The sequence below is a fragment of the Myripristis murdjan genome, chromosome 14 (assembly GCF_902150065.1).
Source record: "Myripristis murdjan chromosome 14, fMyrMur1.1, whole genome shotgun sequence".
Classification (NCBI taxonomy): Eukaryota; Metazoa; Chordata; class Actinopteri; order Holocentriformes; family Holocentridae; genus Myripristis; species Myripristis murdjan.
The window spans coordinates 32,330,978-32,357,742 of record NC_043993.1 but is presented as its reverse complement, the minus strand read 5'-3'; the positions used below and the strand labels follow the sequence as shown (position 1 = coordinate 32,357,742).

The window sequence follows — 26,765 nt, the reverse complement described above, 5'->3', positions numbered from 1 at the left end:
TCATTTTTTATCTAGTTATTGGTATTTTCTGGATTGTTTTCCTTTTAACAATTTATCATCTGTTGACTTCTTTCCTGCTGTTTAGAGTTTTTAGTGACTGATTGATTTTGGTTCTTTTATTTTCACTTTGAGCTTTTATCCTGCTTCTGGTGTTTCCACAGCATTTCCTCGGTTCACTTCCAGTCCCTGTGTGAAGGATTTTGTGAAGGATTTTGTGTGAAGCACTCGGTGCTCCACTTTGTTTGTATGAAAAGTGCCACACAAATTTGACAATTCTACCTCTGGTAAAGTTCTCTGACCTGTTCATGCTGCTATTTAAAACTGATCTTGTCTTAAAACATGTTAATCTTTAATTGTTTCAACGCTCAAATGAAATAACATCTAAAAACATGAATTTCACAGAATGGACCTTACTTCTTGTTCACTGTGATGTGCAGCACTAATGTGTTTGAAGAAGATATTCAGATATTATTTGCTGATGCATTTTTGTGAATGTGCCACATTGGTGTTTTTTTTTTTTTTTTTTTTTTTAGGGAACACTGGACTAAGGGAACCTGGTACACCTGGTGGTTTAAAAAAAAAATAAAAAAATAAAAATGCCACGAGGAGAACATAGGACTTTGATCACAGATACACTCCCTAACGAATCAGCAGTGCAAACACTTCAGTTTGCTCACTTTATAAATTTGATACTGATCGTCTCGTCTCGTCTTGGGTGACAGATGGAGGAGAAAAATCAGCCTCACACTCCGAACTCCAGCGCAGACATGAACCTGTTTACTTCATCTGATCACGACTTTACCTTAACACAAGTTATCGGTTACACTAATCCAGGTGTGAGGTTCCCCCACATATGTTGTACACTGAGGTGGCCAAATTAAAAAAAAAAAAAAAAAGCTGTCGTGCTTTGACATCCATCAAAGTTGGAAGATAATAACTTTGTCAGCGTTCCTCGTGGCAGATCTTCCGCCGCTTGCTGCACTTTTAACAATTACCCCTGCATACAGAGAGACTGACCTTTCACCATTACGATGGAAAATATCAGGAGCGAAATGACCTTCTGTTGCTTGAATCCCAGCCAGAAACAGAATTATCTCAAAGAAATCTCTCTTACAGTAATCCAGCGTATACTCATTCGATGCAGTGCAAAAATGCACAATAACATGGCTACTTGATGGAGCACTGTAGATGTAATTTGACTTAATCTATATAAATATGTGAGTGTGTGTATGTATATATATCTGTATATATTTAGTTTTACAGTTGGAGACCCACCAGAAAAATCCAAACAACCGCCTGAGTGTTAAAAAAGGAACCAAAACAAAGGAGAGATTTTAATTCACATCAAGTCACACCTCCAGATAGTCAATACAGCAGCCAAACAGGCAATGCGATAGTGTTCAAAGGTACAAAATGTTGTCCAGAAGAAAGACTGACTCATAGCATAACCTTATAGCATCCACAGTTGTGTATTTTTACAGAAAACAGTATCAAACATTAGGCAAAATCATCTCATGACAAAACCAAGAACATACGCATGCAGTTGTTTTTTTTTTTTCTTTTTTTCTCCGTAATATTGAGCTTGCATACAAAGGCAGACAGATTACAAAATATCACATATTAGTTGTATTAGTTGTATATTCATTGGAGAAAGAGGGATCACTGAGTATACTGAAATGCCAACAAGGTTTCATAGCCAGTTTGTGCCTCACAAATCAATGTCGGTAACAGAAATGATAACATTCAAAGAAATGCATGTGGAGTTTCCCCTTTTGAGTAAGGAGCCGATGTGAGGATGTGACGCTTTTATTACGCCTTTGTTAGAATGAGCACTTCTTCAAAATGAATGGAACAAAACATCTTTCGAAAAAGAAGAGGGGGAATAATGATAAAAACTATGAAAAAACAAACAAATAAAACAAACGAAATGACGGTTTGCACAAGGGTTGTTAGTCACTATCCACGAGCGGTTCATACTTGAGCTGAAATAATTACTAAACGTGTGACAATGAGAACTGACAGCCACATTCAACATGCTTCTAGAGCCAAACATGCCCATGAGGGAACAGCTGGATCAAGTTCATATCAACCTCTTTTTTTAAAATGATCATTATTATTATCACTATTATTATTATTATCATTATCGTCAAGCTGCTAGCTGAAATGCTGAAATGCAAGCCTGACAGGAACGCTGAGGAATATGCAGAATATCTGAGTGACATTTCTGTATTACCAGGCCGTACACGGTGGAAATTCACAAGAAAGTGGTGGGAAGAGGGAGAGGAGGAGGATGAGGAGGGGAGGAAGGGGAGCATGCAGCCGCAAAGGTCATGGTGTGGAGTCGAACTCATAAAATCACAAATACATGGCATGCATCCCAGCCCACTGATCCATGAGGGCACTGCAACTCGTGAACCGTTTTGACATTACATCTGTGGTAAACTTCCAGGACTATACAGGATCTCAGGGTTACTTTTAAACCATTAACATAAATAATTAAAAAATAAATAAAATAAAAAAAACTAAACATAAATAATGTAACAGGCTAGTAGGAGGCCAAGTAAACATATTTATGATGGACTACGTGAGCGAGTGAGTTCAACCGTCTCTATTCCCACATACCGAAACAGAGCTTGAGATTTGACGTGTGAACAATATCAACGACACAGAGCACTAAGGTGCGCGTTCTCGGAGGATTTACCGCGGAATAGAAGGGGTTAAACATGTACATTCGGTTTGATACATTTACAGTGGAGTTGTTTACATTAAAAAAAAAACAAAACAAAACAAAAAACAAAAAAACAAAAAACAAAATTAACATATGCAACAACATAGTGACAATATACATACAGAGCTAGTAGATTAAAAATTACTCCCGTCTCGCTCCTGCCATTCTCTGCAAAGCTAGCATTCGACGAGGGAACAATCGCAAAGACTTTAGCAAAGGGCCCGGTCGCCCTTTCAGCAGCAAACTTGGACTTCAGCAAGAGTAGGCTGTTGTAAACAATACATGCTCGTTTTTTTTTTTTGTTTTTTTTTTCCTGTTTTGTTTTATTTTTTATTTTTTTGTTGGTTTTTGTTTTTGGAGCAGTGTTTGACGTAAACTTTCCGTGTTAAAATTCGGCCCTTTCGCTATAGCGGGTGTACGTGTAAGGTGTTTCTTCTCCACGCTGCAGTCGAAGGTGCTGTCGGCGAGTTTTGTAGAAACTCGTTTTTCCGTCGTGTAAACTTTGTGTTCAGCAGGGCTGCGCGCGTGCTATAGGATAGGGGTTGCACTGAAGGTTTGAGACGCCTGTGCGCTCTGGAAGTGCTGGGCTGTCTAGTTCCCCGGGTGTTAAATGAGTCCACGTGGCGGTGAAATCTCCTCTTTAGCTGCTCTGTGCTGCACTGAACTGCGTATTTCTATCTCTCCATTCACTTCCATAGCAAAATTGGTATCAAAAAACTCTTTTAGTACATAAACCAACTGCATTATTTCAACATAAAATGCAACAAATCCCGGTTCCCACTTTTTGAGTAAATTAAACACCTTCCTCTTGTTATTCTCCTGTTTGAATTGGAAAGTAGATCCAGCAGTGAACATCTGCAATAACCGTAGATATAATAGTCTTGCGCCAGTGCTGTAATTACATGGGAAAAAGAGGTTTGCTTTATCATATTGGCATCATCCGCTTTGATTATGTTTGTTTCAGTGTTATTTGTGGAGCTGTTTTTCTGCCCTGTGGAAAGCGACTGCAGAGACAGAAATACAGTTTGGAGGGGCCGCAGCCCAGTGGAGCACAGAGCAGCTAATGAGGAGATCTCAGCACCATGTGGACTCATTTAACGCCCAGGTGACTCTGCAACCCAACACTTCAATTTGCCTTTAAAGCCAGAAACTCTTCCAGTGGGTACCTTTGACTGTGGTCTGAATTACAGTTCATAAGTTGACTTTATTATTATTATTATTATTATTATTATTATTATTATTATTATTATCATTATGGTATGTAGTTTGTTTGGGATCACACTGCCAAAGCTTGTAAACAAACATGAAGAAACAGCTGAGCATTAGTCAAAGCCGTGAACTGGATATCAGATGTTACGTCTCTTGATGCTCATAAATCCTTGCATTTTTTTAATTTTTTTTTCCTGTAGCATCTTCACTTTGTTGGTTGGGGTTCATACAAACTCGCTGTGGTCGCGGCGAATGATTGCAACAAATGCAACCTCTTTTTTTTTATTATTATTGAATTGCTTGTGTTGAATTGTCTGTGGCAGTTTTTTTTTTTTTTTTTTTTGAGCCATTTTCTACAACACTGAAATCCGAGTGACATTCTGGTACCCATTTATTCATTAACTCCCACAGCGAGACATTTTGCCACATCTGTTGTAGGGCCTCTGCTCTGTTTCTCAGCCCAAATGACTGTACATAGGGTTAATATCTGCTCCTTGCATCAGTTGTTTTAGGGGACTGTGGCAGATATTTTAGTAGTATTGGGAACTCTTGATCCATGAAACAGATGGAAACTGGCAGAGATGATTTTCAGTGGTAAATTCTCTCCAAAAGGCTATGATCCAAATGAGGTAGCTGCTCTAAATGATGTGAACGATGAGGAAGCGCACGCTGTGTGTTCCCTCTATCTGCGGTCGCCTAGTGTGAGAAATCATAATCGTAGCCAGTTGAACACTCGACATTAAAGCTCCCTCTTTCGACTTTTGTTTCCAATTGTCATGCAACCCCTACTGTATACGCGACGCTGCTACTGAACACAAACGTGAGCTTTCCGTTTCTCTGATTGAAACAAGCCCTATCGAGAGAGGAGATACTATCAGGGAGGTGTCACAGGTCATCGCGAGGCTCGTGGCCAACCTGGGAGAATCCAGATCCGAAGAGCTGGGATAAAAGTAGGAAAATGAAGGCAGGACGTCTGTCTGCTGCAACCTGGAAGGGGCCAACAGAGAGGTCAACAGGGTGCGGGTCTTCAGTCGTTGTATGCAGAACCAGGCAATTCATTGGTCAGTGTGTGCCAGCGCTCAATTTTCTTGTCTTTGTTTTTGAGGCAGTCAAACCAATGTTTGAGCCGTTCTCCGTTTGCATTGATGCCCAGGGAAACGCCACCTGCGAGGACACAGAGGGAGACGGTCAGAGGACGCAGGCCGGGCTTCCATCCAAGCATGTTCAGGAGAATTGGATTATATCAAATTAGAAAAGCCGAGTTTAAACAACACGCTCAAGGAGAAGTTCCTCACCAGCGCACAAAAAGTTCAGAAATGCGCACAGAAAGCAAATTCTGTCTCCTGTTCATCTGCATGGAGGGATGATCGTCAGATAGAGACATGCCCTCAGGCTCCGACTAAAACTATTATTAGCAAAGGTAAATTGTTATGATTTAAACGGCTCAGGACTTAACTTTACAGCTGCTAAATTGCACCATTTAATCCCAATATCTCTGCTAATTGTATAAAATGCAGTGTTAAATGCAATGCACTTGGTACTCTTTTCCATTTTCCGGATTTTTATAAAATATGAACTCGCTTTTTTCATTTCATGACAGATGAACAGATATCTGTGCAGATTATTAAAGATGGATGAGGTACGGTGTGTGTGTGTGTGTACAGATCATTGTGATTAGACAAGAGCGCTAATCCTGGATGTTATTCAGAGACTGGTTATATGTTAAATCCCACTGAGAGTAATCTTGATTTCTGGATAACTGGGAAGAAGAAACATCCATTTATTTATGTATTCTTTCTTTATTTTCACTTCTTTTCCTTGTTTTGCTTTTGGCATGCAATTTTAAAAAAAATAATCATTTTTAAAAATCATTGTTTTTGCTTATATAATGCACAGAGAATGATGTATTTTTGGGCTGTAGAATATTAAGAAAGGTAGGTGTTGTGTGTGTACTCGCTTGAAATGGTGCTTTTTTCAATGCAAACACACACACACACACAAAAACAATAAAAATAGTTCTGACTAAAATGAAAATGAAATGCATATCACAAATTAATATTATCATAGTGAGGTTTGTTTGATATCAGTGCACTAGGCCCTAATCCACTAATGCCATACCAACTGCCATCATTAGTCAGAATATCGTCAAGTGCTTTTCTTTATATTTAAGAGGGAGAAACTCAATAATCCACTCTGATAATGCAGAGCCGCAGATGTTAGTGCCATTAAAGACCTATAAACTTGACTGATGCTACTCAATTCGTCTGTTTTCCCCTTTTTTTCCTGATGTGACTGTGATCTGTGTTCATGACCTCCATATCAGCGTCTGAAACACACTTTGATTTGTATTTTATTATTATTATTATTATTTTTTGCATTGCTGAAATTTCTGAAAGTTGGACACGGACAAAGTGGAGCTTCTCCCCCCAGAGGCGGAGCCCTGAAGGACAGGCTGGAGCCCTCTCTCGCCTCACTAATTGACACGAATGTGACGGCAAGCCGGAGCAAGCGGCTCACAGCATAGATCATCGTTTGTGTGTTTGTTCCCCAGACTCCAGCCGTAGGAAGTGCCGGGCAGATGGCGGACTCAGCTGGAAAGGGCGGTAACAGTGTTGCTGATGGGGATGAATATCAGTCAAGCGATTTGGCTCGACCCTCCCGTTCTCTACCTTTGATGAAAACCAGAGCTGGCACGGTACACCTGTGCTTTACCTATGAAATCGTTGGACTTGCCGATGTCGTAGTCCCACACCGTCACCTCCAGGGTCTTTTTGGTGAGGTCTGCATATTTGATGTCGTAAGAGAACTCCTACAGAGAGCAGAACAGGGGCGAAAAACACAGGAAAAAGCTGAAATCCAAATCTTTACTTGTACAGTGTTGTCCAAAAGTCTTGCAAGACAACTGGAACAGCCCCCATGTTCCCTTAATGCAATGTTCCCTCAACAAAAAAAAAAAAAAAAACCTCCGCAAAAATTGCCTGTGTTCAGTAAATAATGGTGTTAGTGGTTAAGCTGCCATTATTATTGGCATGGACATTAGCCACATATGTAACATTAAACATAGGCGACATACAAAATATTACGTTCCCTCAACATAAAAAGAAGTAAATAAATGGTGTTTGAAAATGTGGACAAAAAGATTATATGGAGGGAACACAGCGCCCTGGGAACATTTACGCTCCCAACTGGATGAATTTATAACCACTATATTACAGATCGCCTGTTTGTAAAATGTTTCAACACGATATACCTGCAGGAACACAGCACTGTTCAGCACATATCACGTTCACCCCAAAGGCTTTAGCCAAGATGTGAGTCTCAAGCTCTTTAACCTGTTTGTTCCTGCGGATTAAAGGCTCAACACCTTGAGAGTCTTTCATTTTCTACTTCACAAATCCCATATCAAGGAGAGATTTTGCATCGTGATCTGTTCGCACTGTCGTCAGCACCACAAAATGTAGTATGGTCAAATTTATTATTTCTGAGTAGTTCCAATAGATAAGAACAGACCCATTGAATATGCTCACAAGTCTCACCAGCATCCTGAATAGCGCATATAGAAAAAATTAAAACATGAAACATACACCACTTCAACATATTACTGATGCAAAAGCAAGCATTTCTCTCAAATATCAAAGTCCACTGCGTGAAGCCCATGCATGCATTTTGAAATCAGTCTGTGATTCAGTCAGTCAGTCAGTCAGTCAGTCAGTCAGTCACTGGGCTGCCTTAATGAAACCAGTGACGTCCCACCACGGAGGGAGAGCCCGGTGCTGGTCTCTGCTGGAAAGGCCAGGAGGTGATGCATGAATATGGGCACAAAAATGTCAAAGGAAATGTCAAGCTGCCGATGCTGTGCGCTATGATACAGGTGGATGTTTGTGAGCCACGGCCACAGAGTACCACAAAGTACCAAGGAAAACCTGCGGAAAACATTTTTTTTTTTTTTTTTTTTGACATACTCTTAACCTGTTTGAAGTTTGGATCTTTGGGAACTTCTGTTTGCTTGTGATTTCCTTCATGGAGAGATAGTTTGTCTTAAAGGGATAGTTCACCCTCGATAGTTTGGTAGTGTTTTACCCCCCTCCTAGCTGTTCTGTAGGTCAGTAGTGGTGTTATCTTCCTCTCACTGTTGCTGCGATGCTCCAAATGCTAACTGTTAGCCTCCTGCCATTGAGGTGGACTTCCCCCCGGCTAACACTCTTAAAAATAACCACTTTAATCCACTAGAAGACTCAGTGCTAAATAAACAAAGTTTGAGTTTGATGATGTTTAGCAGAATTGTTACTTTTCTAGGTTGTTTTTTTGTTTGTCTTCATTTATGGTAGAACTATTTCTTTGTGTGATCTAAGCTCTCTGTGTTGGCCCTCAGCTACGGTGGCCTGCAGGTGTCTGAAAGGTACTTGTAAGGTGTGATAGAGGCCAGTGTTTTAGTGCTCTGGAGAAAGTCGGTGTTTTTGTCCCCCAACATGTGTAAATGTGTTCAGTGAAGAAAACCAATGTCAGCAGACTCAAACAATCCACTTCTGTCTCTGTGGTGTGGTGTGATACAGGAAATGCTGAAGTTAGCAGATGTTTCCAGATGTTGCTAACAGGAAAAATGCAGTCATAAACAGAAATCTGAGCAAAACTATCATCCGCGTGCACTCATTAGTCATATTGGCAGAGCAACACTTGGATTAAGGCGTTCATTTTAAGTATGTTAGTCGACGGGAAGTTAACCTCAATTTTAAATGGGTGAACTATCCAGTCAGGGCACACCAGGAAAACTAGTTCCCTGTCTCACCGAGAGCATGTGGGAGACTTTTCACGCAATAAAACTTTCCAAATATTCCAAAATAAAGGTTTGCAAATGTCCACAGAGGTAGGAGATGCATTCAACATATTTATCGTGCCTCCAGGACTCACATCATGTGTTGTGAATAGTAAGAAATTGTACTCATAAGCAAAACTATTACTCCTTTATGACTCCTTAAGTCAAAAATCTGATTAACATCTATGAATAATATGTACCTTGTGCGAATAGACTTGAAATTTCAATGCTTCATAAAATTGGTTTCAATGGTGGCCAATTTCAAGGTCAACCCAATCGAACACAAAATGTTCACAGTGTGATCCGAGAGGGTGACAGGTTATTAAAACGGCTCGGGAAACTGCATCGAATTGATATCGGGCAGATATTTCGGTTGTGATTTCACAAACCGATGCAGGTAGCAGCGACAGACGACGACACACGGCTTTTATTTTGCCACCACATGTACGTCGGCTTCCAGCGGTAGCACCCAATTCGGCATCAGAGTGCTTGCAGGGATATATGAAATGAAGGTTTGCGGTGGGTGAGAGAGGTGAGACGCAGTATCAGTGCTGCAAAAAGACAGACAGGGCTGAGAACACAGGGCCACGTCTTCACAATGGGAACAGAATGACAAATGTTCAGCCGAGGTTGACTGGAGGGCACAGTCCACCTACAGCCGGAGCTGCTCTCTGAAAGACCCAGCTCGCCATAAATTTAGAAATATAGCCTTCCTTTGACATTGACAGCCACACCTTCTTTTAAATGGGTTTTGCTGGGCTTGGTGTTTGGAGAGTTGCTCAGCACATAAAGGGACCAGGTAAACATTCAGGGCAGGTAAATAAATACAGCAGGAAAATAGCAAAACAGGAGCTGCTGGAGTTTTAATGTGACAGCGGCGGCTTGTACCTCGTTGAACTCGGGGTTGAGCGTCTTCTTCTTCACAGCCGTCTTGTGCTTTGACTTTTTGTTCTCGTCAGGCTTCAGGTACCTGCAGGCGAGCAGATCACAGTTACAAAGACGTTTCACAAAAATAAAAACGACTGACCTCAAAGGCTTGTACTGCTGCCCGCTGTGAGCAAGCAAGAGGAACGACCTCTTCTATTAGCGATGAAAATACATCGACCAACATTAAAAAATAATACTTATCTCTAATGTGGTAATAAGGTTAAACAGGGAACACAAACATTTTATCTGTAGTGACATTAGTTTTAATCTTTGTAAGAGCCCACTGGCAATACATACCACTTTACAAACACAACATCCCTGAATTTTAACACCTTCAAATATTCTAAATTGGACACAATACAAAAATGAAGTTTTTTCTTGCGCATGAATACTATAAAATGCAACTAAATCACCCTCTTTGGTTTAAGCTTAACTAGACGCATTTTATTATATTATTCCTGATTTAGTCCCTGAAATGCCACTTAAAACTTAAACACCTGTATTTACACCTTTAAATGGAGGATAACATTTCCAGTGCCTAATGAGGCATTTTAAATGCTACAGTATGTAAATTGTAGCTGAATTGCTATATTAACAGACATCAAGAAAGCCTCTGGTTTCCCCTGAATTAAAACAAAGACCGAGATTCCTGTGAAATATGTGCCATTTGTCTTCATTTGTGTGCGGGTAATGAAGTGAACAATTCTGCCGAGCTCAGTGTTGGAATTAAGAACTTATTAAGGCATGAAGTGTGTTTTCAGGTGAAAACTAAGGACATATTAAAGGTTTTATTTTGTTATAGGACACCCTCAGCTACCACACTATGTGAAGCCACAGTGACTGTGAGACCATTAGATTTAGTTATTATATTGTTTCATCCCCCAGAGGGAGCTGTGGCTCTGCCCTACTGTCCGTCCAGCTCCAGAGACAGGACCTCCAGTCCTCCACAGGTAACACCACCAACAGTGTGATCTGACACCGAGCCCATCGAGAAAATGATCACAACAGAGTTTAATTCTCAATGCACAAGGTAAGAATGAGTCTTGATTGTGGCTTGAGTGACTCTCTATTTTCCACCATACCTGCACTTTAACTGAATTTAGAGTATTTTCAGCTCACAGCCCATGTAATCTCTCAAAGCATGCCGCTGATGCTGTGCTGTTTATTAATCTTTTTTTGTATACATATACATTTAAATACACAGTGGCCACTTTATCAGGTCCACCTGCACAGTCTAATGCAATACAATCCAACTGTTGTGCCATAAAGTTTCCTTTCCTGCTGCCTGTAATGCTCAGGTTTTCTATTTGTCACAGTAATAGAGGTGTTCATTCACTTCTGTGTTTGGCATTGAGCTCATAGTTAGTGCTGCTGTTGGACTAGACTGCATTTTACTGACCGCTGTTTCCACTATTCTGTCCACATCATGTAAATATAAACACAGAGGACAAATAATTGGAAACACCTCTCAATATAATGTAGTCCAGTACAAGACCTCTGCAAACCACCACAGCAATAATAAACATAGAATTAAATGTACACATTCTGCACAATGTCAACAAAAACTGAACATTATAAACTTTGTTAAAAGGTAGAATTTATGGCAGAGCTGTCGCACTGAACTGCATTAGACTGATTGTATATATCAATACTTTTCATTTTACATGTTCTTCTGTTCTTGCATCCCTTCATGATATTCTTTATCTTGTTTTTTTTTTCATGACCTTCAGCGTTTAACTGTGTTTGTGAGGCACTTTGTGGTACACAGAACTGCAACAGAAAAAATAAAACTCAATTTCCTTTAAAAAAAAAAAAAAAAAAAATCACTTTAACATTTTCATTAAGCTTTTTGAGCAAAGAGACAGGATAAAACATAACATATAACCATGAAAAAGCAATACAATTGTAAGGAAGGAGAGGAGGAAAAGGTCATTTAAAACAATAATAATGATAATAATAACAATGCAATACACGTAAGGTTATTACACAGCGTCATCGCAACACAGCTGCACCAAATAAAAGTTGCAAAACTTTTACAAATACCCTAAACTGATGTCTACTCTGCATCCTTCCAAGTGGTAAATGTCCCCTGGTCAGCTCATAGCAGTCCAGCCTGTCGTGCTTCTGAGTTTCTGGTGTTTTGGACTTTTTTCTGTGGAATCTACTTGAGTTTTTCTGTGTTTTCCTTGTGTTTTGGTGGAGTTTCCTTTGCCCTGCTGCGTCCCCACTCCCACCCTGCGTTCCAAATCGCATACTTCTACTTCTTACTTTTAGTACGTACTGCAGCTGCCCTTACAAAGTATGCAGTGTAGTATGCAGTATGCATGTGTATGCACACTATTGGGACACACTACATAGGTCATCCCTGACCTCCGACCCTCTTGCTCACTTCCGCCGTCGTCCGTAGCGCCACATTTGAATGTTGTTGTCAAAATGCCGGTGCTGTTTCATACCGCGCTGTCGTCTGTCATATTTCTGATCTTCTGTCTTCCTGTCGCTTCTGCTGTACCTGAGCGAGGTGAGGGCGATGTGTGTGTGTCGTGTTGTCTTCTGTATGTGGGCGTGGCTTGTAAACGCAGCTCAGTCAGTGCGACGTAACTTCCACTGCGCAAAGGATTGTGGGTAAGAATGGCCAGAGCAGCATGCTGAAATCCATACTGCGAAATCTGACCGGATGTAGTAGAACATCCTGGTATTCTTGGCATACTGCATCAGGCATACTATGTATTGGAACATACTATTTTTTTTCTGCCTACTAAACAGTATGGTAGTAGGCAGGGCCATTAGTGGTTTCCCCTGTGTCTGCTTCCTCCATCTCTCCTCTGTGTTCTCCAGTCTTGTGCTCCAGCCCCTCCCCAGGTGTGTCCTGTTACCTTATTAGCTCGTTGTGTATTTAAGTCCCGTCTTCAGTTGCCATGTGTTGCTCTGCCGTGCGTCCAGTGGTTCCTGTGTTTATTCCTGGTGCTCCTCGAGTTCTTTTGTCATTTCAGTTAATAAATAATTTTCTTCACCGCAACCTGCAGCTGCATTTGGGTCCTGCCGACCTCCTCCACACACGTGACACAGCCTATCTAAATATGAGACCCCCGGGCCGTGGCTGCGGTCCACTCTTCAAATAGAGAAGGTATTTTGTTCTTGAGTCCTTGAACTCAGCTGTTGAACCCAATATGCTCGGCTTTACGGTGATGAGGAATTGTCTCTTCCAGGCATCAAATAAAAGTTGTTGGATATTATTCCACCAGCCCTTTGACTCTGGACGTGACCAACGTGTCTGCAGGACAGAGGCTTCCTCGCGTCTGTGTCCCCAGCCGCAGTCGCCGTCTTCTTCTTCTTCTTCTGGTATGAAATTCTGTTTAAATAACTTTGGAGGTGCCCGGTGCCACCAGTGGATTATTTTCGGTTGAATAAACTTATTTCCCATTTCTAATTCAATTTGATTTCCATTTGACGTGGCGTTAAGATGAGGCCCGAGGAAGCCTGTAGCGAAACCCTATACCGCTTTAATAATGGACTGTTTCATTCGATAAAATGTTAGGATGTGAGTAAACACTGAGGGTTCGTATCAATTTCATTTTCCATTGACTGCGATGTATGAGTCAGTGGTGGAAATAGATTAGAATTGTTATTGGTGCTGTTGCTCTGGGGGCAGACGCACGCATAGGTGTGTGTGTGTGTGTGTGTGTGTGTGTGTGTGTGTGTGTGTGTGTGTGTGTCATGGTTGGACCTCTCTTTTTTTTTTTCATACCGCTTTAAGAAATTATGCGAAAGTCAAACTGCACTCATATCAACTCCTGTGTGCTGGAGGTTGTGAAGTTCCTCTATTCATTTGGTAAAGAAATTCGCAACAATTTTAGGCAATAACCCTAATTTGGGGAGGTGTACTTCAATCTGCCAAGCAATTACAGTACTACTGATATTTTTTTTTTCCTACTCTTCCGTGCTCACTGGAGCTACACAGACTCCAATCTTCCAAGGTAACGTGGAGACTAAAGGGGGACTAAGTGGGTTATTTTTCACTGTGCTACCTGGAGGAGGGGCTGTGTGTGTGTGTGTGTGTGTGCGTGTGTGTGTTTGGTGTGTTTGTTAATGAGGATTTTGCAGGGACTCTAATTGATGGCGTGTAACGGGACGGCACTGACTCCTGGGCAAAACAAGCTGAGAGGCACAGGATGCAAACACGATTATATCCTAATACGCGGCTTTTCATTTTAGTTCGCCATTTAACCCTTTGACACCCAGGAGTCCGCGGGCAGTAGTCGCACTTTTGAATTTGAAAGGTTTTTTTTTGTCACTCTCCAAACAGAATTCCTTTTATCTCTTTTTTATTTGTCATTTTGCAGGGGCTTTTTTGTTGTATTTTTTTCTTTTATTAATTTAATTTTAATTGTGACTAATTCTGTGGTCTATCTCTATAGTCAGATAAATATATAGATTTTTTTTTTTTTTTTTAATTTTTGGAAGGTAATTATATGTTGTTTTCCATCATAAACATAATATATAATAATTATAAATCTGTTTTTCTGGAATATTTTGTTTTGTTTTGATAATTTTCAAAGAATTTTCCCATATTTTCCCCAGATTATTTTCCTGTTTGCTTGTTTGTTTTTCTTTCTATTTTTCGTCTTTTTAACAGCTTTTTGGGAGACATCAAGTGAATTTCCGGGGTTCAATGCTTGTGAAAGGCATATGAACAATTTATGAACTCAACACGTCCGTGCGGATCTCAGCAGGGTTCAACTGTATAAGCTGCAGCGTTGCCAGTAAAATATTTACACAGTCGTACACAGTATACATATATGTTTGTTTGTTGTTGTTTTTTTTACCTGCGAGTTTGACATTAAAATGCCGTCTCCATTCTAATCTCTTAAACAGGAAGTGGGCCGTTTGCAGTGTGTATTACACAGGCATGTGTGTGTTTTAAGGATGGAAACGTGTTACAAAAGCCCAGTGTTATTGACACAATGGAGCAAACCAAGTCATTGTTCAGCGGACCTCTGAAATGCAGACAGCCGTGACTTGATGCGTCAGACAGACGCTCGCCGCTGAAAGAGGAGAAAAATCATGCAGCCCCGTCTATCTGACAGAGCATACATTTCCTTTATTCCCTCTCACACGAGCCAGTCAGTAAATCTATTATCTGTCTGTGTGTCCTTCAGGCTTCAGAGAGGGTTTCTCAGCCTCGAACTGTTGGAAAATTGTTGCCAGCCTCGCTCTTCCAAAACGAGTTGCTCTTTTGTTGTCCCGGTGTGCTCAGCAGAGTCGGAAATTAATTGCACTTTCATTGCTCAGCCAGATGAAAGACTTGGGAAATGTTCAGCTGTGATAAATAGGACTCTCCTTCAAATTGCAGCCCTCCGGATGGCCTCTTGTGCTGGGTGTCTTTCATGCAGCTGATAATCATGCAGTCAGTCTACCTTTTTGCTGCTAAAATATTACGGCTGCCAGCTAATCCATTTCAGCACTTGTGCTCTGTTGAATTTGATGTTGTCCACCACAAACAGCATAATTATGTCTGTAGCCTCGTGTGTGTTCAGGAGAGATCTGCCTGGAAGTAATCAACTGACAAGGAGCTGCAGCGCGCCTACAAGCCACATCACTCTCTCCTCATACGCATGGCTTTCTGCACACAACATGCTGGTGATTACATATGGAATACATTAGACATGAGATTCATGTTGCCAGAATTTAAAAGCATACGTGGCACTCAAGCTGTAAGATAGCAGAGATCACAAATATACACTAATTTCCCAGCTATCCCATCTTCTCTCCTTTACATGCATGCAGCATTTTAGGTATTCCATAAATATTAATAGAAAACAGCAGAACTATTACACAAAATCCATATATCTATCGCATTCCTTCTATTAAGTGTTTTTTTGTAGAATTTTTTTCTCTTTTCTATCGTATTCCCAAAGACTCGACTTATTTCACTCAGAATTCTGATATTAAAGTCAGAATTCTGACTTCTGAGAAAAAAAAAGTCAGACTTCTGATTGAAGTGAGAAAAACTATGAATTTAAGTCAGAATTCAGAGAAAAGTCAGATTTCTGTGACACTTTCCTGTTTTTCTATTATTATTATTTTTTTTTGTTTAATTATTGGAACTTTTAAACAATATCTTCATCTGTTCATCTCATATTCTATGAGTCAACCACCTTCATCTTCACAAAACCATAAAATTGTACTCTCTGATTTCTCTCTCTATATAGATAGGTTTAAACCTTCAATTACATTTTTTTTTTTTTTTTTTTTTTTTTTTTTTTTGCTCCATTCATTCTGGCAGGTGACATTTCTAATGAAAGGATGTCTGTCAGGTTCTGGCGCCACTGGTTAACATGGAGCTTATGCGGAGGAACATTTCTCAGCTGCTGTTATTCCTCCTGGAAAAAAAATTCTTTCAACATTTTTAACTGTAAAGCTGAGTCTCCATTCAACACTACTACATGGTATTTCAGTTGCGATTGCAATCTTACTCCAAAATAACTTTAAGCCAGAAAAGATTTTTTAAATCTTATTTTTAACTTAATTATCCAGAGATATCCTGACAACTTATTTTATTTTATCATCATTATTGTGACACATCAAGATCATGAGTCAGTTTCTTGTTGTGATGGTGTCACACACAGCGCCCCGCAGAGGCCATATCATTTTTCTTTTCTTTTTTGATGCACGGTGTAGTACTTACTTTGAGCTCTCTTTACTGAGATCACGACTTTTGCCCCATTGCTGCTGCCTTCATGACAAACAAGCCTAGTTAACCTGATTAGACTACATTAAATCGACTATGTCAGAGATTACACTGATCAGTGCATCAGATTTTGATGTGTATGTTTAGGAATCTCAAAATAATTGTGAGATAAAATACACTATGTCTCACAATTTTTTTTTTTCTTTGCTGTATCTAGATACCATCTCCTGCTGTAGCGCCCCGATGTCCTTACAGGGTTTCATCTTACCTTATCTTTTATATGAACCTATGGAAATCAACAGAACCTAATACATTGAAATTTAAAACAACAAATTGCTGGTAAATGTCAAAACAGCTGTTTGTATGTGTGTGTTTGCACGCTCACGTTTTGACGTAGGGGTCGGAGAAGCCGTTGGCGTCCATGGCGGCGAGGTGGGCGCAGCGTACGATGCCCACCACCAGGCATGATTTCTGTGTGTTGTACTTGAGGGAGATCATGATGCGTCCCCGCTCTTCCAAGGACTTGTCTTCTGTCTTGTTGACCTGCGATGATGAAGAGGTTGTGCAAAAGTCAAAATTGAGAAATCATTACTGTCTTTTCCCTACTGAGCTCAATGTCCAAATTGTACATGCCACCAGAAACTGGTTTACCCTCATGTTGATGACCATTGTGACTGTAACATCCTATTTCTGTCCTCAGAGTTTGTGTCTGAATTCTGGCATCACAGTTTTATTATATTTCATTCACAACAGCTGCAGTCACGACCCTAAATCCAGACATCCTGGCAGACATCCCACTGTCTGCTTTTGCAAGCCATTTGGAATGAGTTCATTTTCACAGTGCTATAAATCCATGCAAAAAAAAAAAGAAAAAAGAAAAAAGGAATATTTCTAAAACAGTTGCTCCGCTGGGCCTGCTGGTGGCGCTAGAAGACAGGTCATGGAGAAAACCAAACTGACAAGACTTGTATTTTGTAGTAGCTGCCGGCTGCAGGTAGACCTACTTGGCCCAAACTCGTCCTCTAGCCAACATGAATGCCGTCTCAAAATTTCAACTCTTACAACCACCACTATGCCAACTTGAATGTTGTAACCAAGTTTCCATGCTAAATGCTAAATTAGTTTTTGAGACATTAGTGTGCAAGATTCAAAAAGGCCTGATAGTGGTGCTAGAGGGAAGGTCATGGGGTCACCAAAATTGCAAAGTTTCATCCTTTAAGCAACAGGAATGATGTAACCAAATTTCATGGCAATGCAAAAACACTTTGAGACATTACTGTAGTGTGTAAAGTTAACAATTTGACCCGTTGGTGGTGCAAATGTTGTTACAAATTTCATGGCCAGTGGCGGTTCTGCCCATGTTGCCGCCCTGGGCGAAATTACTGCCTTGCGCCCTTCCGTTCTAGCCCTACGTGCGCGCGCGGCGAGAACTTCCAAGCGATAACGGCCGCTACCGGTGCCCCTCTGGCGGCTAGACGCGCCCCTCCCAGAGCAGGGGCGCCAACACCTGCACAAATACCTTTTTTGGAAAAATACTTTTTATATGAACAAAATCTTGTTTGTATAAAAAAAAGCCACCGGTCAGCATCAGGCGGGCCGGCCGCGGCACCGGCTTGATGCCTGCAGGTGCCGCGCCCACCCGGTCAGGTCTGCCGGATCTGACAGGTGAGCAGCACACACATACTGCCATCCTCTCATTATAAATCAACTTTTGTTCATACGCGGCGGCAGCAGCACAACGGACAGTGACACAGACAACATGGTTGATTATTGACTGCGCAATGCGGCCATTCGCCGGTAATTGCGGCATCAGGCGAGCCTACCTACTGGTTTATATGCAAGCACAATACATGTGTATTTGCTTAGACCCCGATATTAGACGAGGGCGTTTTTTCAGGGCATTTTCAATGGAAAAAATATTGTCTTATATTCAGATGAATACGGTAGTAGAAAACTGCTTTGCAGCAAGGATGATTTTTTTTTTTTTTTTTGCTCTCATGCCGCCCCCCACGAGACATGAAAATATGCCGCCCCGGGCGGCTGCCCGCTTCGCCCGTGCCTAAAACCGCTACTGTTCATGGCCATCCACTAAATAGATTTGGAGATATTGTACTGCTATGTTTACCATTTGACCTGCTGGTGGCACTAAAGACAAGGTCATGGGGTCACCAAAATGGCCAGGTTTTATCCTCTAGCCAACATGAACGCTGGCACCAAAATTCATGGCAATCCACCCGTAGATTTGGAGAAATACTGCCCTGGACCTGAGTTCTGACTGACCAGCAGACTGACCGACGCAGTGAGCGGTCAGGACACGGTTTCCAAGCGGTGGAAAAAACAACTGCCACCTGCCTACCCAACATGCTGCACCCATGTAGCCAGACATTAAGCCAGACTGAAGACAGAACAAGACTTCATGAGAACAGCGCCTCTTTTCCTGCATCAGATCAGTGAGATAAATACTGTGTCTGATCTTTAATACTCAGTTTGGACAACATGTGAAGTTTGCCTTTATTTTGGCTCAAAATCATTCAAGCTGTAGTGTCACCCACCAGCAGGCTTGGTAATTTGGGGAAAAAAACTTTGGGCCAGCATGACATATCGGCGTTACAAATGATCTGAGTAGAGTTCAGAATCCCTGTGGCGCCTTTCTGACACGTCGAGCTCAGGGCATGTAATGACGGTGTAATGGAAGCAAAACATTAACGAAAGACCCCAGCCAAATCTTTGGATTATGAGTAGTAACTGCGTGTTTATTACCATGATGCAGCTATATGAGCAGCTGTTATAATGATGAATGATTACGTTGCGGCTGGCAGCCATGCTGGAGATCCTCAGCTGTTGGGCAACTATTCCTGTGGCCGGTTGACTGCATTTCTAAAAGCCCAGCATTATTCAATAGACAAGATTAATTTCTGTGCAGTTTTGACTGGGAGTTAATCATTTTACTATTGATGAACCTGACTGATTTATATTTGGTAATGTCAGCTTGTTATTTAGCTAAGGACCAGAACGAGTGTCTTGAGCACTAATGTATCTCATAGAAGGTAAGACTAGGCCTGTGTTCAAAACTACCCACACATTACAAATTTGATGCAAAATCAACACATAGGGCTCAGTTTTAATGATCTAAGCACACAGTCTGAAGAGGATGGCACAAGTGCATTCAGTCCAAGTCCACTTTTGCTATTTTAATGCTGGCAAAAAGGCTGGTTGCACCAAAAACATGGTTCAAAAGGGTTGTACTTAGTCTATTCATTAACCATGGGTGTGTTTTTGGCGCAACATGCAATAAACAAATCGGAGCGCCATTTCACATTCCCTTTAAAAGCCACGTGCACTTGCACCTTGGTGGATTGCTATTGTAATGGCGGATTTTCCAGGTAAGAGTCATTAATGGTATATGTTAGGGAAAGAGACGGGAAATGGAATCAACTGAGATGATCAACTGTGACAATCTGGTGTCAATCTATCAAAATCCTAAATTCCTCACAATGCCCCCCGGAAGACGTCTCAATAATATCATTTGAGCAGAAGGATAGATTTCATTACATTAAAGGGACGTTCTCATGACGGAAGCTTGTAGCTGTCAGAGATGTTTGTGGTTCTGGCATCCGTGGCTGCTCACTGATACTCTGATATAAGCTCTATATAAGGACGTCCAAAGAAGAGTGAAGATTGTTGGCTTTCCATTTCCATTAAAGCCTGAATTTGCTAATTTAAGGAGAAACTAAACCCCATTAGTACCAGGTCTTTGGAGGCAGGTGATGTCACCACAACAGAGAAAAACAGGTGGTGACATCACCTGCTGCCAAAGTCCAGGCAGCCTACTTTTCATCATTAGCAGCCAGGCTTCACACAGATTTGGGTTTGGGGTTTAGTTACTCTTTAATCCAGGGAATTATTTTTAGTCCTTTTAGACAGAGGTATGCCAGTAGCACTTAGTTACCTTGCCTTGCCATATTAGCCATGTCTGACAAATCCAATAACATGTTTTTCACTTGAGATGTGTAAAGTGATACCCCAAAAATATTGAATAATTTTGCCAAACTCCATAACCTATTCTGAGGAAATGTATTTTAACTTCAAATCCAAGTACAATGGGTTTTACAAATGTATTCATACTGGGAAATCTTCAGAGCAAAATTTGCATCTAAAATAGTCTACAAATTTGTGGATCAAAAATGTGCATGTGAAATGATCTTCATGCATTTGTGGATCACTTTGCATTTGAAGCTCACTTGGCATGTGATTTCTCTCTCTTTGCTCACAGATATGTGTCCAGTGCCGGCTGTCAGTGACGAAGACAGTCCTGTTCATTTTCTCAGCCCTGCATGAATATGGGAGTGATGTGAACTCTGGATTTTCTCTCAGAAATCACTGTCACCATGTTTCCTTTTCATTATTTTATCAACACCTTGGTCTCATGTCTCCTGTCTCAGCTGCTACCATCAGTGGACCCTGCCTGTTTTGTCCAAAGGCCACTGTCAACACTGCACTCTATCTCTAAGCAGCTACTTTTGGTGATCCCTCCCAGCCAGCCAGCCAGCAACAACTTGTTTAATATCAGCGAGTACGTTTTTCATCTCCATTGCTGTAGTTAATTCTGCTGTCCCTTGTTGTTATTATCTTCCTTTAGTTCCTCACAAATAGGGTAACAAGAGAAAGTGCATCTCTTGTGTTGAGTGTGTTAATAACCTGATAGATCTAGACACACAGTGAGAAATGGCGGTTATTTCACACTAGCAGCCCATTCCTTTCTAAATTTCAGAATCCTGCACACATAGACAAGGCAAACATGAAAGGACACAGGGCTCAGAGAGTATCACACCCAAAACACCCAGTCTGAAAGGGACACCTGACACATGCATTTCAGTTACATAACTGAGAGTGGCTCAGACACAACATGCAGGGTCCACTGATGGTAGCAGCTGGAACAGGAGAGATGAGGTCAAGGTGCTGCTAAGATGACAAAAAAAAAGGGAAATAAAGAGACAGCTACATTTGAGAGCACATCCAGAATTCACATCACGCCGATAAGAGCCCTGTCTCCTAAAAATTACATTCTCATACTCAACTGAACTCAACTAAGCTGCATTCTCAATTACATTTCCGGGGGAACTTATTTCGTCGCAGACAACATTTGTTTGTAACAGGATCGTTTGTAATCCTTTAGTGTGAGGTTTGTACTCAGAGGCAGGTGGGGTGGCGGATGGGTGAAACAACCAGCTTTCACCCTGGAGACCTGAATTTGAGTTCAGAGCGAAGCGACACTGGTGCTTGATTGTTGCAAACCTTACATGTTATGTTACTGTAACCATGTGTTTTTTATGCATAAACCCTAACCTTACCTTAACCTTAACCTATGGTTTTTATATCTAAGCCTAACCTTACCTTAACCTTAATCGAGTGGTTTTGGTGGCTAAAGGCAATGAAACTGGCAAAACTGCCACCTGAGATGATGTACATGCTATGTAGATTGGAAAAGTATTTGTGATATGTCAGAAACAAATGTAATCCTCAACAAAATACATTTCCCCCTAAATTAAGAAATTATGAATGCAGATTAGTTGTATGGGAATGTAATTTTTAGGACACAAAGGTTTGCTGATAATCATGTAGAACTTCTTAGATTTGTGAAAATTAATCTTTTCCTTTGACTCCGTTTCCTGGTTAGCTCTCATAATATGGGTAGATCACTGCTGAAATAAAACTCAGTGGAACGACCGTGAAAACTGTCTCATGCTGAGTTGCATATCAAGACTCTGTCTGTGATTGGATTAACTGGTAGACTTCACACTCAACTTAAAGTGACAGTTTACCCTAAAACAACATTTGACCCATAAAACATCTTGACCCCAAGACTGTAGGTTCTGCAGATAGTTTTTAACCACTAATGTCTGTGTAAAAAGCATGTAATCTATGGGGCTGGAATTTTCCAGTTTGCGCTTTTTGGCTGAATGGGTCTTGTAGTTTCTGGCAGAACACACCGCCATTCATTTTATTATTTTATTATGTTTTTTATATTGTGGTCATGAAAGTTAAACATGTTGTGAGGTTTAAAAGCCCTAGGGTTACTACGCACTTTAATCCCACAACCTCACTTACTTTTGCTGTCCATAAGAAAGGAGGAAGTACTTTGAAAGTTGTGAACAGCAACAGGAGAGGATGTAGTCAGGTAAAACTTGCAGCCAATTTATATCAGAGGCACAGCTGGTTGGCTGCTTGCAGAGTTCTGGCACAGATGGTAGATCATCCAGATGACACAAAGCTCTGTGTTCTGGTGCCTTTTTGAGACCGAGACTTTTCTGAGTTTTTGAGGCTGTCGAGCAAACAGTAAGATGATTCTGAACAGACTGTTAAAGGTGATTTATGCTGCATTTTGCATTCACAGTTCTCACAGCACAAACGACGCGGCACAGTGTCTGTGAATGGCAGGCCATTCATGGTTCTTGCGGTTGGAACAGCGAGAAACGGCACTCCAAACAATCATCATCTGTTTATCTAATATGACCTCCACAGCGCTGTGCCGTGTTTTTCTTATAGACGTCCAGTGCCATTTGTGCCATGTACACCGTAGTGAGCATTAATCAGCCTTTAGTCTTTCTGGTATGGTTTTAAGTTGCTTCAAGTCCTGCCTAATGAAAAAAAAAATCTTTATCCGCTTGGAGGATTTGGCATTGCATGTGTTGTAACCCAAGGCTCAGTTTGGAACCAAGGTCTTTTGGCTTCAACATGCTCCCAGTAGGAGTTATCAGCATGGCACCATCTTCCTGTTACGCAGATGATACCCTGCTGTATGTTTCAGTGGGGCTCTGTCTTTTTGACACATGTCTTTTTGGCACATACCTGGTACCTGAATGTAAGGCACCATGAAACGGCCTAAAGCTCAAGCTAAGATCCTGGGTGTTATTACGTTCACAAGTGGAGTTGGACAGGAGTTATGGTTTTCATCCTGTTCGTCTGTCTGTTTGTTTGCGTGTTTGTAAGAAGGATATTTCTAAAATGTATGAACAGATTTGCATGATACTTTGTGGGAAGGTTCAAGAACTGATTCATTTTTCACACTGATTGGCCAAAGAGGAATATGGTGGTGGGCATGATTAACTTTTGGTAAATATTCAATATGTGGGACTATAATATCTTGGCATGTACAAAGTGTTGGCGGAGGTATCCACTCAACTGATCACTTTCTATTTTTATTTCTATTTTTTTTTTTTTTTTTTTTTTTTTTTTTTTAATTGTGATTTGAGCTTTGAAGCACACAGGACAGTAACAAATCCTGCCTATTATTATTAACTGTTTTAATCACACTTTTTTATTTTTAACCTGCAATTTTGCCTCTTTCATCTTTCATCTTATATCGCTCTCTGCTCCCAATGTTTTTATATTCCCGATCTGCTTTATTATTCATTAACCTTGTTGTTTGAATTTATTGTTAATTTTATTTGCTTTTATATATTTTGTTTTTTATGCACTTTACTTATTTATTCATTGTGTCTAATGTGAGGTGTATTGCACTGCATTCCACTGTGCGAAATGCGCTAGATTGATTGAAACACATTAGCTCTCATTATCACATAAAGTAATGGCCAAAATTCCTTTTCCGAGTTTGAGGATGGCTGAAACACACAAAAGGCAAGGGATTTTGAGGCATGCAGTCAGTGGTGAAACTAGGCAGCTGAACGAATACAAGATCTCAGATTCTTATTGTGCTCACACGACAGCATGACAGTCATTTTGCACATTTCTGAGATGGTTAAATGTCTCTTTCTGTTCAAAAGCACCTTGAGCTCCCCAAACAAAGGAAAAAGTGCCTCAGCAAGCACACTCATATGATGGAGATATGCCGGCCTTAAACTTTTTTTTTTTTTTTTTTTACTGTGCTATGTCCATTGAGTTGGAAATGCAATTTACCAGCAATACTCCTGCGGTTGCTGATGGTGTGAATATGTGCTGGAGATTCCCAAACCTCAGCATTTCCCCCCACATAGTATATAAGGCCATCCTTATCTGCAAAGCAAATGCAGAGAAGCTTAGGCAACTTCAAGCTTATCGAAAGTTATTTGGAAGTGGCAATGGCCAGTGGAAATGTGGGCATTGGGGCAGTGTTCTTCAATTCAGTTCAAATTTATATTCATTAGATTCTTTCTCTTTCCTATATTTTATGACAAAAATAGCAAAGCAGAGTTTGTCTAACTGCTGCAAAGCTATACAACCGGGATAAGTATAGATTTATTCAGTGGACTCGCTCAGAAAAAGAAGCACAAACTACTTTGTGAAAAATATCCATACCTTCATCTGCAGCAAAATCATATGACTGCAAAATATAGTACTGATTAGGGTGTGAATAAAAATTTGCTGTTAATAGAGGCCAACCAGGCCAGCCTAACCAGAAACAAACCAAGGAAATCAATTTTAAAAATAATTAAAACCAAAAATAAAAGGATGAAGAAATGTGATTCCCTTATTTTCTTTTACAGGGCAAAAACAGTTTGCCTCAAAAAGTCAAAAAGTAACCAAAAACTGAAAACACAATCCAAGTTTTAGCTGAACTTAAACCAAACTGCTGCAAAATCCAGTTAAACTACCAGTGCAATTACATGTGAAACTACTCTCCAACATGACGGTGTAATAATGTCAAAGACTAGTGTGTGTGTGTGTGTGTGTGTGAGAGAGAGAGAGAGGGAGAGAGAGAGTGAGTCCACAAACTGTCTAGAAATGTCCACAGCAAGATACTAATCAGATTTCTCCAAGGAAGAGACTCTCTACATGAATTGTCGATGACTTTTACAAGAGGTCTTGCTGGACCTGACATGCCAACATGTTCCAGCCCCCGCCCTCAGCTCGCTGTCAAATCCATTTACAGCTGTGCCTTCCTGTACTGTACTGAGGCTCAGGAGTTCCCACTTCTGTCCTCCTCTCACACTCTCTCCCACTCTCCTCTAACAAGACATGGTTGCAGTTGGCGAGTCGGTGATGAACTAAAGGCTGACAGGTACACAAGCAGATAAAGGCGGAGAGTGAGGAGGAAATCCAAACCTCAGGCTGCCGAGGTGATATCGAGGTTGGCCCACCTGACAAGCGAAGGCATCCTTACAGATCATATATTTGTCCTGCTTCCACTTCCTTGTATTCGGTGCCGCAGTACATCCAGAACTACTGGACGAAATGCTCGTCTCTCAAAATCTGGGGGCAAATTAGGCTCACCTGTCATGTTTCCCACCTGATGTAAGAGGTTCAGCAACAACGCGTGATCACAAAAACACTTCAGGATGTTAGTACATCTTTGTGGCCATTTAGCAGTGTAAAAAATAATAATAAACCTAACTGCATAATCAGTTATGCATGGGAGAAATGTATTTGTCATGGATCATATTTGTTTCTGATGTATCACAAATATATTTCCTCTTCAACATATTTTGGTGCCATGCAACTGAACTGCATTTTTAATTAGGTTTTGAGGAAAAAATGTTTTGTTGTGGATTATATTTGCCTCTGACAGATCTCAAATGTGTTTCCAATCTTGTACATCATGTCAGGTGGAACATTAGCCAGTTTTGTCAGCTTTGGCCACCAAAACCACTTGGTTATGGTTAGGAAAAGGCTAGGTTTAGGCATGAAAAATACTTGTTTTACCATAACGTAACATAACGTATGTAAAGTTTGCAACAACTGAACAGACCTGTTGTTTCGTGTTGGGCTCAAACTCGGGTCACCTCGGTGTTTTGACCTGTCTGCCTGCATGCCCGCCTCCTACAGTCGACTTCATACTGAGAGATTACAAAAGTTTTTTGTGAAATGTTACAAACAAATGTAATCTGCAACAAAGTCCGTTCCCCTGACAAAACATTTTACGACATCGCCTGCTAGATGGACACAAAGATGTACTAAGGTCTTGATACAAGTAATTTTATGATCACACAGTTTTGCTGAACCTCTTCCATCAGGTGGAGAGTATGACGGGAGAGATGATGAGACGGAGATTTGAGAGATGAGCAGGATGTCCTCAGATGAAAATGAGCGCTCCGTGCACAAAGCGGAAGATAACTTTCCCACCATGGGAGAGCCAGACTGGCAGCTGCATTTACCTTCAGCTCTGATGACCTTTTTCTGCTGAGAGTGAGGCTTCCATTTTTATTAAAACCACGACCAAAACCTTAACCCAATTATTTTACTTAACTGTTAGCTCGGTCTTCACATAATTAATGTCCATAACATGTATTCTGCACTTTGGAGTTTAATGAAATTTGGGTGATCACTGATGGTGAACATGCACACATTTAACAAACTTTGATGAAACTTTTGGACAGGACTAGCACAGCTTCTGTTTACACTGTAACATATAAGGTAATGAATGGTTTATTGTGCTCATTGTTTTGCTAGCATTGCGCAAAATA

The 26,765-nt window shown here is 40.8% G+C and overlaps 1 protein-coding gene and 1 long non-coding RNA gene across 2 annotated transcripts in view; one reads left to right on the top strand and one right to left on the bottom strand.

Annotated features, from left to right (window-relative positions):
• Positions 1–1,301: 1,301 nt before the first annotated feature.
• Positions 1,302–26,765, bottom strand: part of doc2b (double C2-like domains, beta) — a 145,877-nt gene continuing 120,413 nt past the window's right edge. Inside the window, exons 7-10 of the mRNA XM_030068535.1 lie at positions 16,751–16,908; positions 9,639–9,720; positions 6,650–6,746; positions 1,302–5,101 (exon numbers count right to left, since the gene is read on the bottom strand). Of these exons, the coding sequence (XP_029924395.1) occupies positions 4,965–5,101; positions 6,650–6,746; positions 9,639–9,720; positions 16,751–16,908 (474 nt within the window). The 3' untranslated portion in view covers positions 1,302–4,964. The remainder of the gene's footprint in view (positions 5,102–6,649; positions 6,747–9,638; positions 9,721–16,750; positions 16,909–26,765) is intronic.
• LOC115371285 (uncharacterized) lies at positions 12,538–26,552 on the top strand. Its single transcript, XR_003929352.1, has 3 exons — positions 12,538–12,801; positions 12,884–13,016; positions 26,316–26,552. It is a non-coding gene; the product is annotated as an uncharacterized LOC115371285 (long non-coding RNA).